Source organism: Hippopotamus amphibius, chromosome 11 (genome assembly GCF_030028045.1).
Source record: "Hippopotamus amphibius kiboko isolate mHipAmp2 chromosome 11, mHipAmp2.hap2, whole genome shotgun sequence".
In the NCBI taxonomy this organism is placed as follows: domain Eukaryota; kingdom Metazoa; phylum Chordata; class Mammalia; order Artiodactyla; family Hippopotamidae; genus Hippopotamus; species Hippopotamus amphibius.
In genome coordinates this window covers 37,753,648-37,771,312 of record NC_080196.1, presented here as the reverse complement: position 1 = coordinate 37,771,312, position 17,665 = coordinate 37,753,648, and the positions used below count along the sequence as shown (strand labels likewise).

Sequence of the window (17,665 nt, the reverse complement as noted above, 5' to 3'; positions counted from 1 at the left end):
CACAGGAGGTCACAGCCCTGAGTGGCCCATGAGGTCACACTGTGTGTCTGTGTAGGCAGCCAGCTTCCACATAATACAGAAGCGAAAAAGAAGGGCTTCATTCCAGTGGCTGTAGTTCTGAATGTCACACACGGAGGAAGTCAAGTAGCATCTGAAACTTCCAGCAGGGCACGCATAGTCCCGGGCTGACCCCACCTCTGAGGTGTCAGGTGTTTGGAACCAGCAGCACAAGGACAAAGGGGCACTTGCTGGGAAGGCCAGCCTTCTGTGTGTCTCCTTATGCCTGGCATGATTTGGGGGGCACCGGAAAGATCACTATAACTCCTCTTCCCACCTCCCTATACCCTACACACACACACACACACACACACACACACACACACACACTGAACCTCAAAACTCTGAAAACTCTGAAATGTGCAGAATCTCATTTCTTTTGTTCACTGGCTCTGTACTGGGGGTGCACCTGAGAATCGCCCAAGGAGCTTGTAAAAGCATAGAGACTGCTGGGCTCTACCCCAGATATTCTGAGTTAGGATTTGATGGTAGGTTACCCTGTGATTTTAATGCTCACCCCTTGTTAAGAAACATCATTCAAGGCTTTGCAGTTTCAATGTAAGTACACCATGCAGGAGTCACTGAGGATGCAGGACCTGCAGGGGTTCAGATAGGATGCTATACGGGGGCCAGCACAGCCCTTTGCCCCCTGCCCACCTTCCAGACCTTTGGAAGCCACTGTGGGGCAAAGGGGCTCAGGGGTTTGCAGCAAGGAGGTCACAGTCCCTGTAGGGCTGGAGCTGCCTGCACTTGGCCTTTGCAGGAGGTAGATAAAATCTGAATAATGATAGCCACCATGTGGCTGCTCTGTGGCTCTTATCTAAGAAGCCCATCACAGATGGGGAAACTGAGTTCTGACAGGGGAAGTAATCTTCCCCGGGATCACACCACTGGTAAAGAGAGTTGGAGTCAGGACCCAGCTCTGTCTAACTTCAAAGCTGGTGCTTTTTCCTCTGCACGTGATTCGCATAATGAAGGCAGCCACGAGGCAGATCACTGAAGTTGGTATTGACTTGTCTTGGGTATCTTTTTTTTTTTTTAAGAACTTTTATTGAGATACAGTTAACATACAATAAACTGCATATATTTAGAGTGTACAGTTTTGTATCCCAACCTCCCAGTTCATTCCCCTGCAACCCTCCCTGCTTTCCCCACTTGGTGTCCATATGTTTGTTCTCTACATCGGTGTCTCTATTTCCACCTTGCAGACTGGTTGATTTGTACCATTTTTCTATATTCCGCATATATGTGTTAATATACGATATTTGTTTTCTCTTTCTGACTCACTTCACTCTGTATGGACTTGTCCTTGGTATCTTAAGGTGATGCTCTTTTCCATGAATGCCTTTCAGATGTGGGGCTGGGACTGAGAGAAAGCCTCAGTCTCTCCCCCAAGCGCTGGCCTGTACAGACTGCCCTTTCCTAACTGAAACCACGGCCTGCACCCTGGTCCCACTGTGCATTTGCAGCTCGCCTGCTGAGAGGAGCTGTCATTACTCACATTACCCACGGGAGTCTGGCCCCCCAAGGTCAGTCCCCAGAATACACAGAGCCAGCCTGCTTGTCTCCTTAACCGTGTGCTAGGAGTCCTAAGGGAGGCAGTATTGAAATTTCCAACCAGGCACCAGTCAAAAAGGGCCCTGTGGGCTTCTGTAGAGCAAAGGCTGGTGTCCCGTGTGGGAGGAGGTCGTGAATTATTACGTGGATCTACCGTGGCAGACGAGACAGCAGAGCCACGGAGGCATTCCAGCGGGGCTCCTCAGCTATCCGACTAAGGATTTGCTTCCTGAACACCCACTCTGGGCCTCCTTGGGCTAAACTGTCTCACAGGACCTAGATCACTCAGCCTCACCTTGTTTCAGAAGTCAAAGCGTCTATTCTCCCCACGATGGGTGATGTCAGTCGCTCAATTACCACAATGATCAGCAGCTCAGAGGCAGAGATTCTGGCTTCGCAATTAGACTATTCCCTGTTTAATGGCTCAAATTTATTGCCAGCTGGAGTGATCACACGCTGACGGGTGCTCAGTGCCACCATCCGTCTTGGTGTTGATTTTGTGTAACACTGTCCCTGCCCACGGCAGGCTTGGACTCAAGGGCGTGAGGAATGCCCTGAGGACCCAGGGCTGTGGCTGATTATTTCTCGGGTCCTCACTCACCACCACCGTTTTCCCCACAGGGAGAATGGGGCACTCTCTGAGAGCACAGATGGACATGCTTTAGTACAATCAAAATCCTTCCACATGCCTGGAATCTGTTCACAGAAGGCTGGCCACATCCCTTCCCTCCTCTGCATCCACTCTGGGCCTCTCTGCCCACGACCAGGCCCCTGGGATGCTGGCCTTTCTCCTTTGGCATTGCTCCCCCTGGAGGAGGATGCGGCCCACACAGAGGGTCAGTGTAGACTTGCAATACAAGGGAGACCCCAGGAGCATCCTGCATTCACAGGAAAGATGCTTCTAGTCTCCTTACTCACTTCCCGGCCACGGTCACCTCTGTTCAAACGTGAGCTCTCTCTTCCCATCTCTCTGCAGTCCTTTCTGCTGGGACCCCAGCTTCCTCTCTGCTTTCCGGTCAGCAAACTCTGGTTGCACCCACCCAGAGCCTGGCATGGTGACCCTCTTTCCGAGGCTCCTGGCACCCTCTCCCCACCCCTCCAGAGGCAGGTCTGTGCAGAGGCTGCTTCTGCCTGCATCCAGCCCACTGAGGCCTCCTCACTCCTCAGAAGCGAGCTGACATTTCTGAACTCAGGGTTTCTCTCCGAGCCCAAGTCCCTGGGCAATTCTATCCTCTGGCAGTTCAGCCTCACTGACTGGTGGTGACCACATGCCTTAGTCTCAGGGGCTTTTCAGAGAGACATTAGCAGGAAACTTGGAGTCCCTAAAACCCAGTGACATCCTTGTGACACTGTACCCAGCGAGCCTGGCGTGTTCTCAGGACACATAAGACTTTTTGGGGAGGGCAGTCTGCCCCACGCCTGTGAGGGTGAGCAGGGGCCTTCCTCCTCTGAAAACCTCTAGTGACAATGACGCGTGGGATTTGGTCGAGTCTCTTGATTGGCTTATAAAAGAAATTTCAAGATTTTTAGGAACTAAACTGAGAATCCTTAATGAAATTGTCTCCCTTCACTTTGGGAAAACTTATCTGCTACGAGCCAATTTGTAAGCCAATCTGTTCTCCTGGCAAAATTTTGTTATACTTCAGAGTCAAAAGTGAGTTCGGAGACAGACCACACAGTAGGACTGGCACATTTTCAAAGTAAGATGGCAAGAGTGTCCAGGCAACCAAGATGCGCACATTAATGTCAGAATAGGGCCATAAGAAATTTCTGGAGAGTTTTTTTTTAAAGACCCTAGTAGTTTGCCTTCAGCCGACCTCATCCTCCTCACTGGGAGTGATGTGTGCAGAGGTCCTTCCCAAGGCAGAGCGCAGGTTTGAAGGAGATGGTTCAGAAAACTCATTGAGAACTTTTGGGAATCTGTGTGTGCATGGTGTGTGGTGTGTGTGTGTGTGTGCATGGTGTGTGGTGTGTGCATGTGTGCATGGTGTGTGGTGTGTGTGCATGATGTGTGGTGTGTGTGTGTGCATGATGTGTGCACGTGCATAGTGTGTGGTGTGTGCGCGTGCATGGTGTATGGTGTGTGCACATGCATGGTGTGTGGTGTGTGTGCGTGTGCATGGTGTGTGGTGTGTGCGCGTGCATGGTGTGTGGTGTATGCTCATGCATGGTGTGTGGTGTGTGTGCATGTGCATGGTGTGTGGTGTGTGCGCATTCATGGTGCGTGGTGTGTGTGCATGTGCATGGTGCATGGTGTGTGCGCATGCACGGTGTGTGGTGTATGTGCGTGCATGGTGTGTGGTGTGTGTGTGTGTGCATGTATGGTGTGTGGTGTGTGTGTGCATGGTGTGTGGTGTGTGTGTGCATGGTGTGTACGGTGTGTGGTGTGCGTGTGCAGGGTGTGTGTGTGCATGCTGTGTGGTGTGTGTGCGTGCAGGGTGTGTGCCGTGTGTGTGTGTGTGTGTGTGTGTGTGGTGTGGACAGAAGTGTGACTCCCCTCAGTTGCTCTAGAGGGTGGGGCGTGGCCTCTGCTGAGCCAGGAGCAGGCGCAGCGCGGCTCCAGCACGGAGGAGGGTCAGGTTGGGGCATCTGAGATCATGCTGGCCGATGTGGAACCACCAGCTCTCTGAAGAGCACAAGCCCTGATGTGTAGCGTCTGCCAGCGTTTGCGGTGTGGCTGATTTCAAGCCACCAGCACGACGCTCCTGAACCTGGAGCTGGGCGGAGACGCACACGGTCAGTGCTCGTGATCCGGTGTGAGCGGTTCCAGCACAGCACTCAGACCCTCCGGCACCCCACCTACGACTCAGACCCCTTTTAATAAAGCCACCTAGAGGCACCTTAGGGGCAACACACCTGGTGGTGGACCATAGGAAGCCTGGGAGAGCTGGGCCTATTCCTTTTGCTTCTCCAAATCCACTCTCTGCCCTCTCCTGCTCTTCAGCTACTCGCCCCGCAGCAGGGCTGCTAGAACAATGGGCTTCCTCTCCCTCCGCCCTCTGGCTGGGCTCAGCCGATGGGGGACGCGGGCAGTGACTGGAGTGTGGGTGGGGAGAGCCTGAGGTATCTCTTTCCCCAGACACCTCTGCAGGAGGCATAGGCTGGAGGCACTGCTTGACTGAAGGTCACAGCTCCTATCCATGGCCAGAGCCTTTCTGCACAGCCATTTCTGTCTTCAGGTATGGTAACTGCTCACTCCCTTGCCGTTTGAGGCCTGATGCCTCCTGCCTAGCGGCTGTTACTACCTCTGGGGTACTGCGATCTCCTTTGCGGTTTCCCTACCCTCTGTTCACACCTTTGCCAACTCTCTTCACAGTAGCTCATTTGAGTACTGCCACCTGCTTCCCGTTTGGGCCCTGACCTGTGCAGGCAAGCAACTGTCTGAATGAGTCAAGGAAAGTGTGGGTGAGGGGCCTCCAGGGACCTGTGAAAGTACCACGAATGAGGAAGAGTCGGCTTTGAACATCTGCTGGTCCCAGAGGGCACACAGCCATGTCACAACGGCGCCAGATAAGGGAGCTCTTTACCAACTGCCTTTCCTCCCTTCCTTCTTCTGTTCAACTCCTTCTGGGGAAACAGCTTAGCAGGCTGAGGGGGGAGGTGAGTTAGAGAGAGGAGGAGCTGACCATGTCCCTCTCCTGGCGGTTAGCCTTAGCTGGGCAAAGGGAGGGAAGCCTTCTCTTCGGGTGCGATTCGAACTACTGAGACTCTAGTTACAATACAGAATGACCGGTGTGGGTTTCTGTTGTTTTTGTTGTTGTTTGTTTTGCTGGTAATTGACAATGAACGACTGAGTGACTGGGCTGCCCCGTTTCTTCCAGGGCCAGGAGAAGAACTCTCTCCATTGTGAGGATTTATAGAAACGGGGAGAACAGTAAAGAGTAGCCTTCACAGGCGCTTCCCCTGTATCGTTCAACATGCAGGCAGACCATCTGTAGCTGTGAGTCCCTCCCAGAGAATACAAGGCACCTGGAGGGGAAAATGAGCGGTGGTAAACTTTGTTTTCATCTTGAAGTAAAATGATCCTGACGTGAATGGTCGTGAGGAAAATGAAGATGAATCGGAATTGAACTGGGATTCACTTTTTGCTACCATTTCTACTGTCACAGTGATTCCATGAGAACAGTAATTCGTGTTTGATTTCTGAACCCTTGGAATCTAGTCCTTCGTAGAGGTATGGAAATTATTATAAACCATTACAAACACAAAAAAATGTTCAAAGAATGATATAAATAACACCATGTACCCCCTCCGTATTTTGGAAAATCTGGATAGTTTGCCACAGCTGCTTTAGACTTTGGCTTTGGAGCTAGAACAGTGCGAGGTTGGTGGAGGCCTCCTTTGTGCCCTCCCCCGTCCCCCACCCTCCCTCCCTCCCTGAACGTAACACCACTATCTTGATGGGGCTGCACAGCTTTCCCTTCGTGCTTTTATTTATTTATTTATTTAAATTTATTTATTTATTTATTGGCTGCGTTGGGTCTTCGTTGCTGCGCGTGGGCTTTCTCTAGTTGCGGAGAGCAGGGGCTACTCTTCCTTGCGGTGCGCGGGCTCCTCATTGTGATGGCTCTTCTTGTTACGGAGCACAGGCTCTAGGTGTGCGGGCTTCAGTAGTTGTGGCACCTTGGGCTCAATAGTTGTGGCTCGTGGGCTCTACAGTGCAGGCTCAGTAGTTGTGGTACACAGGCTTAGTTGCTCCGCGGCATGTGGGATCTTCCCGGACCAGGGATTGAACCTGCGTCCCCTGCATTGGCAGGTAGATTCTTAACCACTGCGCTACCAGGGAAGCCCCAACCTTCCATGCTTTTATATTCATGCTCTGTATCTTTAATGCCCGGTAAACATTACTTAGCCATTTCTTGACTTAGGAGGTGGCAGTGTTCTCTTTATAACCGTTTGTTGGACTGTACACCTGTATGTGTATGTTTTATGCATCTTTCTGTATTTATGTCCAAAGCTCCCATTCCCTTACCCCCCAATAAAGAGTATTGAAAAATCTGGAATTTATATGAATGGTATGGGTCCATGGATATCCTTCAGCAATTTTCTTTCTTTCAATCACCATTGTGTTTTTGAGACGAATTCACATTGGTACATGAAAGTCTAGTTTATCTGTGTTGAATTCTCTACAGTTTCCAATTGTATGACTGTATCACAGCTCTCGCTTCCTTAACCACCCACTACGGGGGACCTCTGGGTGGTCTCCTGTCTTGGTTCTTGTTCGTTTGACTGCTATGATAAGAACAATGCTGCCATGAGTGCGTCCTCAGGCACATATGTGACGCTGTCTTGGGTGTACGTTCCTAAGCATGGAATTGCCAGGTGGTGAGGGTTGCATGTCTTCTAGATACTGCAGATATCAGATGTAATTTTGCAAAGAAGAGTGATTTATAGAGCCTGTGAGCAAATGTGGGTAGAGAGACGTGGTGACTGGGACCATGGTGACCTCTACTAGTTATGTCAACCGGTGCTGGTAGCCCAGGACTGTGGTAGCTCTTGGCCAGGGGCTGTGCCCACTGCCTGGGCATTTCGTTCCTGGCACCCAGAGTCAGAGTTCATGACAATTCACTGAGCACCACTTTGTCCTCGGCTCTATCACATATACACCTCGCTCAGCACTGACGTCAGCCCTGGGGAGCAGAGGTTCTTTTCTTATGGACAAGGAAACGGAAATGCAGGAAGGTTAATGGGCTAAGGTCACATGACTAGCGAATGGCAGAGGCACCGTCAAGCAGGTTCTCCTGACTCTAGAGCGAGTGCTCGTTTTACTAAACCATGGTTGCAGTTCAAGACTCACCCCGGGGCTGATGCCCACAGCCTTCCGCTCTCCAGAATGGCTGCTGAGGGAGTCTGGGACTACTCGAAGGGTCTGGAGCCTCGGCAGCTGGGAACTGGGCAGGGGAATGGGGTGGGGACTCCGTAAGACTCCCAGCCTCCATCTTGAGCCTGGAAATTTCGCCAAGGACTTTGTATCACCAGAGCTGACCCTATATTCACAAGCACCTGTGGGTTAGAATCAACTTAGGAGGTGAGACGTCATCAGTGGTCTTACAGAGCCACCTGAGTTCTTTTGGAACCGATGGAGATGCCATCTCAGCCTCTGGGGCAGTTGCTTCCTTTAGTTTCTCCCTTACTCCAAAGGGCCAGCATTTGGATCATTCATTTCAGGTAGGATGGAAATATTTCTAACCTATCCAAGCTCTCATGTGTCTCTTTGCCAAGGCTGTGAGTATTTTATGCATGTCTTAAGGAACTCTGCATTCATAAAGAGGTACCGTCATGGCACTTGAGGGCTGAGGAGTGCTAGACACATCTGTTCATTCAACAAGGGATCAGTAGATGCCAGCAAAGTCTTAGGGACTATGCTGGGCTGCTGGGCACAGGATATCACTGAATCCAACCACCCCATTTTACAGATGTTGGAACTTAGGCACAGAGCCCCTTAGCTGGTAAATCTTTAAGGCAAAAATCTGATCCCTTAGATATCACTGATTTATTCAACAAACATTTATGGAGGACTTTCTGTGTGCCAATCACTGTGCCCAGGGTTGGTGGAGAAGGGTAAAAGACTGAGTAATTACCATACAAGGTGATAAATTCTATTATAGAAGCATATGCAGAGTTCCATGTGAGCCCAAGGGAAACTGAGATAGCTCTGGGGAAGGGAAGCTTGGGCTGTCTGCCTTTGGAAATGTCTTAGAAAGAGCCACAATTTCTGAAGGGAGGAAGATATGTCGAAAGTGCAGAACCTTTTCTTCAAACAAAGGCTTAATGGCAAAAAGAGAAACAGAAGTTGTGTTGGTTGAATCAGGTGAAAATCCCAGGGTCCTGCCATTTGCACCTTGGCTCTCCTCACCCTCACCTTGTAGTCCCAAAGGGCTCATGCAGAATGGGGTCCCCTAGAGCCCATTTTGAAAACCTCCGGGCTGGCTGATGCCAGGAGGGTCCTTCCAGTTGTCTCCAACAGTGGTTCCTCTCCTCATCCAGGAATTCCTGGTCTCACATGCTGTCTGGACCATACTGGTGCTCAGTCAAGTCTGCTGTATAAATTGATGACAGTCTGGCCTTTTGCCTTCTCTCAAATTTGTGGCTCCTAGGCTCAGAATTCCAAGAAGCATTTCGAGACTCAGTCTTAAACAATTTTCTACCAAATGGGAGAAGGTGGCAATGGTGGCGGCCTGTCTTTGGAGAACAGCAGGGATGCCACAAGAGGTCACTGCAGGAACTCTGTTTGGGTGAAGAGAGCTTCTCAGAGCGCTCTAAGCTGGAACAGTGAGGTAGAACAGGGAGCCTTCAGGGTCAGTGCCTCTGCCGACCCTCCTTAAGACCCTGCTAGGATTCAGCGCTGTCACTGCCGGGTCTTCAGGTCAGGTAGCGCGCACTACCCGGTGGTGATCCAAGGGCCCCACGTGGCACTGCAGCCACAAGGGACTGTTCTCAGGGGCTGCTTCTGCACAGTGTGTGGTCAGTGCGGGACTCCTCGGGCAGCCCCAGATCTCGCTGGGCAGTGTCTGCGGCAGGTTTACTCAGAAACGGCCGGGAGTACTCACCCCCTTCCTGGGCCTGAGCTGCAGGCATGTGTAGCTGAGAAACTGCCCAGCGTAGGGCCCGGTGAAGGCTTGGGGGGGGGGGGGGGGCGGTCCTTAGGGTGAGCAGATTATTTACCCATCAGCCAGTTAGCAAATGCTGAGGAACGTGAGCTACTGCCTGGGGCTTTCTTTTCCTAAAAGGCCTCTTTGACCAAGACTTCCTTGCTCAAAAACGCTCAGTGCCTCAAATGCCTGTGAGAGAAACACTCAGATGCAAGGCTCTCAATGAATGGGCCCAGCTCACCATTTCAGCCTTTTACTAGACTACTTCAAATCTACTCCCCACAAAGTCATCCTCCCCACAAAACACACACACACACCACACACACACTGCATACACCCCCCAGTACGTATACATACACCCCCCCACACTGTGTATACATACACCCCCCACACGTGTACACAGCACCACACGCACGCACATGCACACCCACGTGCCAGCCTCCTCCCAGCCCCGCAACAACTCCCCCCACGCCCCCTTCTCTCTGCGGTTCTGACTCCTGCTCATTCTCTAACGCTCAGCTCAGGCCCACGGCCTCGGTGACACCCCTGGGGACCACTCTCTCAGCTAAGTTCCCGAAGCTCTGACGGTCGGTCCCTCTCACCTGCCACATTTCACATGCTGCTTGGTAGTGCTGTGCGCCTTTGAAATTTTAATCACAGGCACTTGGTAGCATTTTGATTGTGAGCTGAAGGAGAGCTAGGCCCTGATCAGATATTGCTCAGAAGAGACACCCGAGAGAGAGGACACAGCCCCCGTTCCTGGGGTGGCTTGCCGGGGTTCTATTCCTTCTCTGTGAGGCCATCAGAAAGCAGAGCGCCGGGAGCACATCGCCACTCAATGAGTTACGCGCTAACGTCAGGCCTCTCGCTTTTACAGAGGGTCCATACGAGAATCACCTTGGTGAACAGCATCTAGGTATCTTTTATAAAGCTGCAGTTGACGACATCGTTCACTATGTCACTCAGTGTCCTGTATACAAGGGGCCTCACGATAAATTCTGGTTTGTGTTTAGTTCCAGAAGAAATTCTATTTCTGCAGATAAATTAGCATGCTTCCTGTTGTCAGAAAATGAAAACTGTGTAACTCTGGGTGCCCCTCTTTCTGCTTGGTGGCTAGATAAGACGGAGTCGGATTTATTGCCCGTGTGTTGTTATCTGCTCGGCTGTGGGGTCCGAAAGCACTTACGCCTTCTACTTCTTTTAAATGGACTTATTTTATGTTCAAATGTCTCACTACACTTTTGCAAGATGTGTGAGTCTGGGAATCATCTGGTGAAGCATTGACTTGGCCTGTTTATTGCCTGTGCTGGCTGCCGGGGGTGCAGAGATTAATTCGACTGCACCCAGCTTTCCAGAAGCTCACATTTTAGCGCGGAGAATAGCTATGAACTAAATAATTACAAAACAAGGTCAGTGCTTCAGCAGAGGTGCATGAGGCTGGAGGACAAAGCCGACTGGGGAGAAGAGGGCAGGCGAGACTGCGTGGAGGAGGTCAAGGCTGACTTGGCTTGGGGCTACAGTGGAAAGAGGATAGTGGATAGAATAATACATGTCTAAATCTGGAATTAGATAAAGAGTTACCTTTTTAATGTATAATGTCCCCTAGTGCTGGCTATGTCCCCTTTAAGGGCAGGCACTGAATCCCTGTCCCTCTGTGGAGTCCACAGCACTCAGCCCAGGGCTGAGGGCCGTGCAGTGTGGTGGTTACAGCATGGGCTCTCGAGCTGCGTCTGCACTGGCATCCTTAGCTGAGCAAAGCTGGGTAGGTTCACCTTAATCCCTTGGGGGCTTACATAAAGTGAGGATAATAGTATCTGCCGCATGGGGATTTTAGGAGCATTAAAGAAAGAAATACACGTAAAGAGCTTAGAGTCGCGGTAGGTGGGGAAGGACTCGAGAAACGTTTGCTGATTAGTTTCAGCTGCATCACTGACCATGCTTTACCACGCTGGGGAGCTAGCATAACAGAGAGGGGAAAACACACACAGCTGAATTCAGCAAAGCCCTCAACTCAGCTAGCTAGATCTAGTCCAATTAGTGTCACCGCCAAATGATGCTTAATTGAAAAATAATATTGTTTTATTGTTTCTTGAAATAGCCTGTGGGAATCAGCCCTCCTCTAAGTCCACCAGTAACTCATTTGTTGATGATATTCTTAGAACTGGTCATTGACGATTTTCTTAAGGAACCCACCCCCGCCCAGCTCTGGCTGTCACATCGAGGGGGCCCACTGGGCCCAATGCTTCTCCGGGCCCACTCTATCTCTGTTGGTTTCCCTGGTCATTGCCTTTCAGTATGTGTGCTGCCGAAGCGAGCACAGGTCATTGCCTTTCAAAAGGACCAGGGTTCCTTGGGTGGGCAGTGAATGCAGGGGGAGCCATAATGTAGATTTTCAGCCGGGAAGGGGAGTAGAAGTCTTCATAAAAGCAAAGATACACACACACAGGACGGGCCTTTCCACAGGTGCTTGTCTCTGTGCCAGGGGTGTGGTGGAAAACCTCTAACGACTAGCTCTCTGGGAAAGAAAGCCCCAGTTTATAATATTTGCCAATTTCCTTGGTGTAAATACTCTCACCGTGGCTGATCTCAAGCTGCCAGTGTGATGTCACTGAGTGTGGAATTGGGAAGAAAGGCACAGGGGCAAACCATGAGACTGTTTCCAGGATGCAGACGCAGCCGTCGTAGACAACCTCATGAGCAGAGATAAGAGTAAAATGTAGTAAACTAACCAGGAAATGATACATTTTGAGTATTCCCCAAATTCCTGACATGGCAACACGCTCTCCTGATGTGGGGAAGTGGCTCTAGCACGTCACTGGATCTACCTTCCTCCATCAATCTACCATTTCTTCCACACGGCGCCTCTCACCTCACCATTCAATCTCTGCTTCATGAGATTACCTTTCTGCAAATTTTCTTGGGCATGTGTCTACTCATACAAACACAGACATATTCTTATGCAAAGTACACGAGAAAACCTCTCCTGCTCAGACTTTCTCATTATTCCTGACCCCCACCCCCCCCAAATCCCAAACCCAACCAACCAACCCCATCTGCACTTTCATGGAAACTTAAGAACATGGGGGCAAAAGAAGGAAATAATATCAAAGGGAATACTTGAAATGGAGGGTGAGGGAAAGTAGAGAGGAGAAGAAGCAAAGACACAGAACAGAAAGGGAGAAGGAATCATAATACTGTACAAACCCACCAAAATGGAAGGGTGAGAGCAGGTGTAGTACTGAAGCCCAAACTACAGAAGGTCAGGAAGACAAATATACCGAGCGAGCTGTTTTGGTCTTACAGGAGCTGTGGGTCCTGGCCTTCAGCTCCAAGGCTAGTCTGAAGGGCTGGGGTTAGGGCAGGAGATGGCACTGTACACAATCTGCTGGATTGAGAGCTTTCTCTCAATGAGAAGAAGGCCCTTCTGAAATGTGTCCCGTGGGACACATGTGCACCGGCGGGTCCAAAGCCCCATCAGACAAGCTCTGGATAAAACGTGGCATTTGATCTTAAAATGGCAGCTGGGAGATGGTAACACTTCTCTAATTGGGATAGTATGCTTTTAAAATAAATAGGTATTTCAAACGCTCTTAATTAGACTTTCAGCCAAAGTGCTTTCCATTTGAAGTTTGCTGATTACTTGGGGTGAAGCTGGGCCCTGCTGAACCTGACACCTGCTATACTTCAGAAGAAGGCTCCCAGAGAGGTGAACAGAGGAATTAAGGAGCCTGCGGTTGAAAACATGCAGCAGGGTTGGGACTGGGGGGCAGACAGGGTTGCACCTCTTGCCAGGCAAGCCATGGAAATGGCTCCCCAGCCCCTAGAGCAAAACTGCCCTTGGAATTACTTGAGTGGTATTTTCCACATCATTTTTTCTATTCAACAGGCATCATGAAGACTGGAGAAGAGACCAGGTGGCAGCTGTTAGCTGCAGGGCCCGGAGGCAGCCAGCCCTAAGGATAACTCCCCTTCCAGCGACCTGCACCTCGGCACAGCTTCCCAGCAGAGGTCCCTGTGCCCTTCCCAAGCCTGGCCCTATGAGTTAGGGCCCCGGGCAGCTCTGGCTGTCTGTTGGGGAAGGTGCTCTGCAGAATCTCTGCTCCAAGCTCCTTCCCAGGCCTCTGACAATGGGAGGGCAGGCCCAGCACATCTGCCTGACCCCTTAGTTCCAGGGCCAACAGGGAAAAGCTCAGGTACCATCAGTGTGTTTCAGGCTTCCTCGTTCTATGTTTCTGATGTAATCAGTAGTTATTTGATATGACCATCATTATGACCAAAACTAAACAACCAACCTTCCAATAATCCAAGGTGCTAGGCTTAAATAATTTATCTTCATGACGCTGGGGCTCAACTCCATTCCCCTCCAGAGATCCTGCGTACAGGATGTCTCCAACTGCAGGTCGTTCCAGGGACCAACCCCTCTCAGGGGGAACCCCGCTGTTTGGAACACGTGACTTGCTTATTTAATCAGAGCTCTGGAAGGCTTGATCCCAGGCTAGCTGGAGAGGACATGGGGGTCCCTGCCCAGGAGCCCTGCTCCACCAGGCTTCCAGGGAGCTGCACACTCCTCCTGGGTGACTTCCTTGGGTCACATGTCACAAGGTGGCATTTTCTGCAGATGCCCACTGCCTAGGAGGTGCCCCGAGCCTCTTAGAATGTCACTCTGTTGGTTTAGTGTTTGCATTATGAATGTATGAAGTGGGCAGTAAAGTGCATGGGGACCAAGAGTGCCCATTGTGGACTCAGAGACCTGATTCAAATCCTAGTCTCAACATTTACCAGCCTGTGACCTTGGGCAAGTCATCGAATCACTTTAACCTGGAAAAGGCACTGACCTCTTAGGACTGTTGAGAGGATGAGGAGACGTGCACGGAAAGCAGTGCATAGAAAGTTCAGCTGACCGGTAGCTGTTTTCATCACCAGTCGCTAGTTAGTCATGGTTCTAGAAAGCTCCGAGTAGCACCCTGAGGAACTGGGACATAGGGGGTGAATTTAGGTTGGGGTGTGGGGTGGAAAAGTTCAGAGGCTAAGGCAGCAGATGGGAGGTGGGGTGCCAGGTGCTGACAGCCGGAAGCAAGCGCACGGGAGGGGGAGGCTGGTCCCAGAGAGGAGGGGCGTCCAAAGAAAGCTGTGCTGACAGCAAACCTCCCCTCCTTTAACCTTCCTGAGGGTTCCGGATGGGTTGTCCTTCAGCTGGCCGTGGGTTTCCCAGACCAGGTCAGCTTGTATCACCTTCCCCATCTGCGTGCAGGCTCCCCTTTGTACCTACCTAGAGCTACCTGCTGCATGTGCCGCTGGGTGATTTCTTCCTTCAGGCGACCTGTCAAAGACACAAAGGAAACCACTGGTGAGTCTCCAGTGGGCTGGAGGAGGACGTGGTCTCGGAAGCACGCGGTGAGCTAAAAAAATTAGAGTAGGAAAGACTGAACAAGCGTAGCTTCTAAGAAGCGCCCTGCAGGCCCTGGACATGTGGGAGAAGAGGCTGCAGAGGCTGTGGCCCTGGCACATCGCTATAAGCACACACGTCACCTTTGGAGTCAGTATCTGTGGGTTCAGTTATCTCAGTCGGTCACTCATAATTTTGCTAGGACTATAGTCCCTTAAATAGTTCTGTGTGTCTATTGTTAATGAAGGGGGAGGCAGGACTTGATCTTTTAATAATTTATAGGACCCCGTTCAAATCCACTTCTTTTCTTTTAAGCTATAAGAAATTGTGTCAGATAAAAAATATGGTGGTTTTAGTTGACGATAACATTAATATGAACGCAACAGTTGATCATTTGGTAGGAAACACATCTGATTCCAGGTTGCATTAATAAGGGTATAGTGTGCGGATTCAAGGGAAGTGAGACCACCACTGTACTCTGTGGTTGTGAGATCACAGTTGGTTATTTGTTCTAGCAGCTACTTTTTGTAAGGAACACTAGTAAAACAGAAAATACTTAGAAGATGGTAACTGGGATGGTGAGGGCTCTGAAACCATGCCATGTGAGAAATTGTTAAAGTGACTGGAGATGTTTAGGCAGAAAAAAAATATTTGGAGTTATGGGGACAATGGCTGTCTTTAAAAATCTAAACATTGTTATATGGATGAGAGAAAAGATTTATTTTTGTCCTATTGCTGAGGGTAAAAGTCAAGTCGAATGAAGGCAGACTTGGGCCTCAATTCGAGGAAGAAATAGCTCACAATGAGGACTGTCTCCATGTGGATTAAGTTGTCTCAAAACGGACTAAATCTGGCAAAGCAGTGAGCTCCCTCCTGAAAGTGCTCAAGCAGAAGCTGCACAGCCATCTGTTGGGTTGTTAGACGGAGAATCCCTGCCCTCGGTAGGAGCTGGGACCAAATGACCTCCAGGCTTTCTTCCTCCATCTCTGAAACTCTGTGATGCCGTGCTTGAGGCATGGCTGCAACAGCAGCCCCGGGGTTTGTTTACGTCCAAGGGCTCAGCACACTTGTTAAAATGTCAGCGCTGTCTGTATTGCACGTCCCATTTGGGAGATGTGATCAGGTCACTGCGGGATTCTGAAGAAGCCTGGGAACTTCATTGCTTCATTTCCTCATGTACAGTACATTTTATGCCTCAAAGGCTACACCTGAACTGTTTGCAATGAAGCGGTCACTGGAGACCTTGTCAATCCCCCAAACTTCTAGGGCAATCCTAGAATACTATGATGGGGGGGATGGCAGAGGTCATTCAGTTTGATTTCCCACCCAACTTAGGAATCCCTTTCACAAAATGAAATGCTCATTTCACCTCTGACTTGTATGTACCTAGGCTCTTCCACTAGTTAAATTGTATATAAGGAATTGCTGATGTGGTATTGACACCTGATTCCTTGTAATTTTCCTATTTGGACCTGGTGTGTTCTCTGGAACAGCAAAGGAAAAGGATCCTCTCTCATGGGCAGTGAGACCCCTTCACACATCTCAGGATGCTATGGTTTCTCCACTTAGACGTGTCCTCTCTGGGTTAAACAGCCTCGGTTCCTTCAGCTCCACCTCGGAGGCCGCTGACTGCTGGTGTGTCACTGTGCAAGCCTGCCCTGCCTTCCACGTGGCCCCTGGAGGGGACTGCGCACAGAGAGGGAGCCAAGAACTGGGCAGAAGCAATCATCACACCCTTATTCCAAGTGGGGGCGCGTGAGAACTCAGGGAATGTGTTGGAAGTGGGTGGGGAGGTGGAAACCTGGCCCGATGATGAGTGCCGGACGAGCCTGGAGCCACCAGGACCCCAAGCCCAGCCACGGCCAGAGGTGGGCTCTCGTCCCCACTTTCTCCCGCGTGGCCCTAACTGGGGCACGGGGTAGTGCTGGGCTGAGGCTCCGGTCTGCCTCAAACACTGCTGACTCGAGCTTTGGAGAAGCCTTCAAACAAAAGGCGACAGTGCTGCGGCAGACGCAGCAGCCCATTTAGGCACCTCTCTCCACGTGGAGGAATAAATCGAGGGCCTTCTCACGCCCACAGGAGGGAGCGCCAAGGCCACCGGGGTGCTTGGCTGGTTTCCTGGGTATCTGGCGCAGGTGCCATGAGCCTCTTACGTGCCTGGGTACCTCCCTCCTAATGAGACTGGACAGTGACTTGCTCCTTTAGTGCCCACATGGGGCTGCCTGCCCCCCCACCCTGCCTCGCTGCCAGAGAGCATCCTCCAAGGCTGGCCTCCCTGACAACGTGCCTCCTCAGCTACGTGTCCCCCACAGGGGCTCAGCCTAGTGTGTCGTGGCTTCCCCTGCTCCTACTGCAGTGACCAGGCCCCCTTTCCTAAGCCCTAGGGAGGCTCTTTGGAATGACAGGGTGGAGGATCCTCCACAGCCCCAGCCTGGGAAGTGCTGCCCATGAAAATAAAGAGGGGGGGGGGGCGGTTTGCCACCAGGATGGAAGGTTCTATAAACTCCACAAACAGAACAATGCGGACATGAGGTGGGTCGTTAGGACGCCGCATATTGATAATGGTAGGTTGAAAATGTGTTTAGTGATGCTCAATTTTGGCCAATTGGCTACCATCTCCAGCCACATGGCAATTTTTGTTTTTGAGATCTTCCCAAACAAGCTTCTAAAAATATCCTTATGGCTGATACCTAATTGCATTTTCCAACAGAGCCATTCTTCTTGTGAAGATAACAGTCTCTGTAGTCGGCTGGATCTTGCAGCTCCACAGGTATTGGCAAAAGAAGGAGTTGAGGGGGACTGCACAATTCACTCCGCATGCAGCTCGCTGCCATTAGCACGGTGATAAATTTGCTGCTTTTGGCCTGGGTTCCTGGACACAGCCCTGTCCCGAGGTATGGAAAAGAGATGAAACGGAAACAGAACTCCCAGCCCGAGGCAGGAGATGGTCTGGGAGGGAAGCCGGGGAGGGGAGGAGCGCTCTGCTTGTAGGAGAATGGTGGTAATTAGTAATTTTGTCTCCAGTAATTTACAACAGTACATGCTAGAAACACCTTCTCTCCCTTTCGGATTC

The 17,665-nt window shown here is 50.8% G+C and overlaps 1 protein-coding gene across 1 annotated transcript in view; it reads right to left on the bottom strand.

Annotated features, from left to right (window-relative positions):
• Positions 1 to 17,665, bottom strand: part of KIF6 (kinesin family member 6) — a 363,044-nt gene that overhangs the window by 19,971 nt on the left and 325,408 nt on the right. Inside the window, exon 16 of the mRNA XM_057698188.1 lies at positions 14,476 to 14,526. Within this exon, the coding sequence (XP_057554171.1) occupies positions 14,476 to 14,526 (51 nt within the window). The remainder of the gene's footprint in view (positions 1 to 14,475; positions 14,527 to 17,665) is intronic.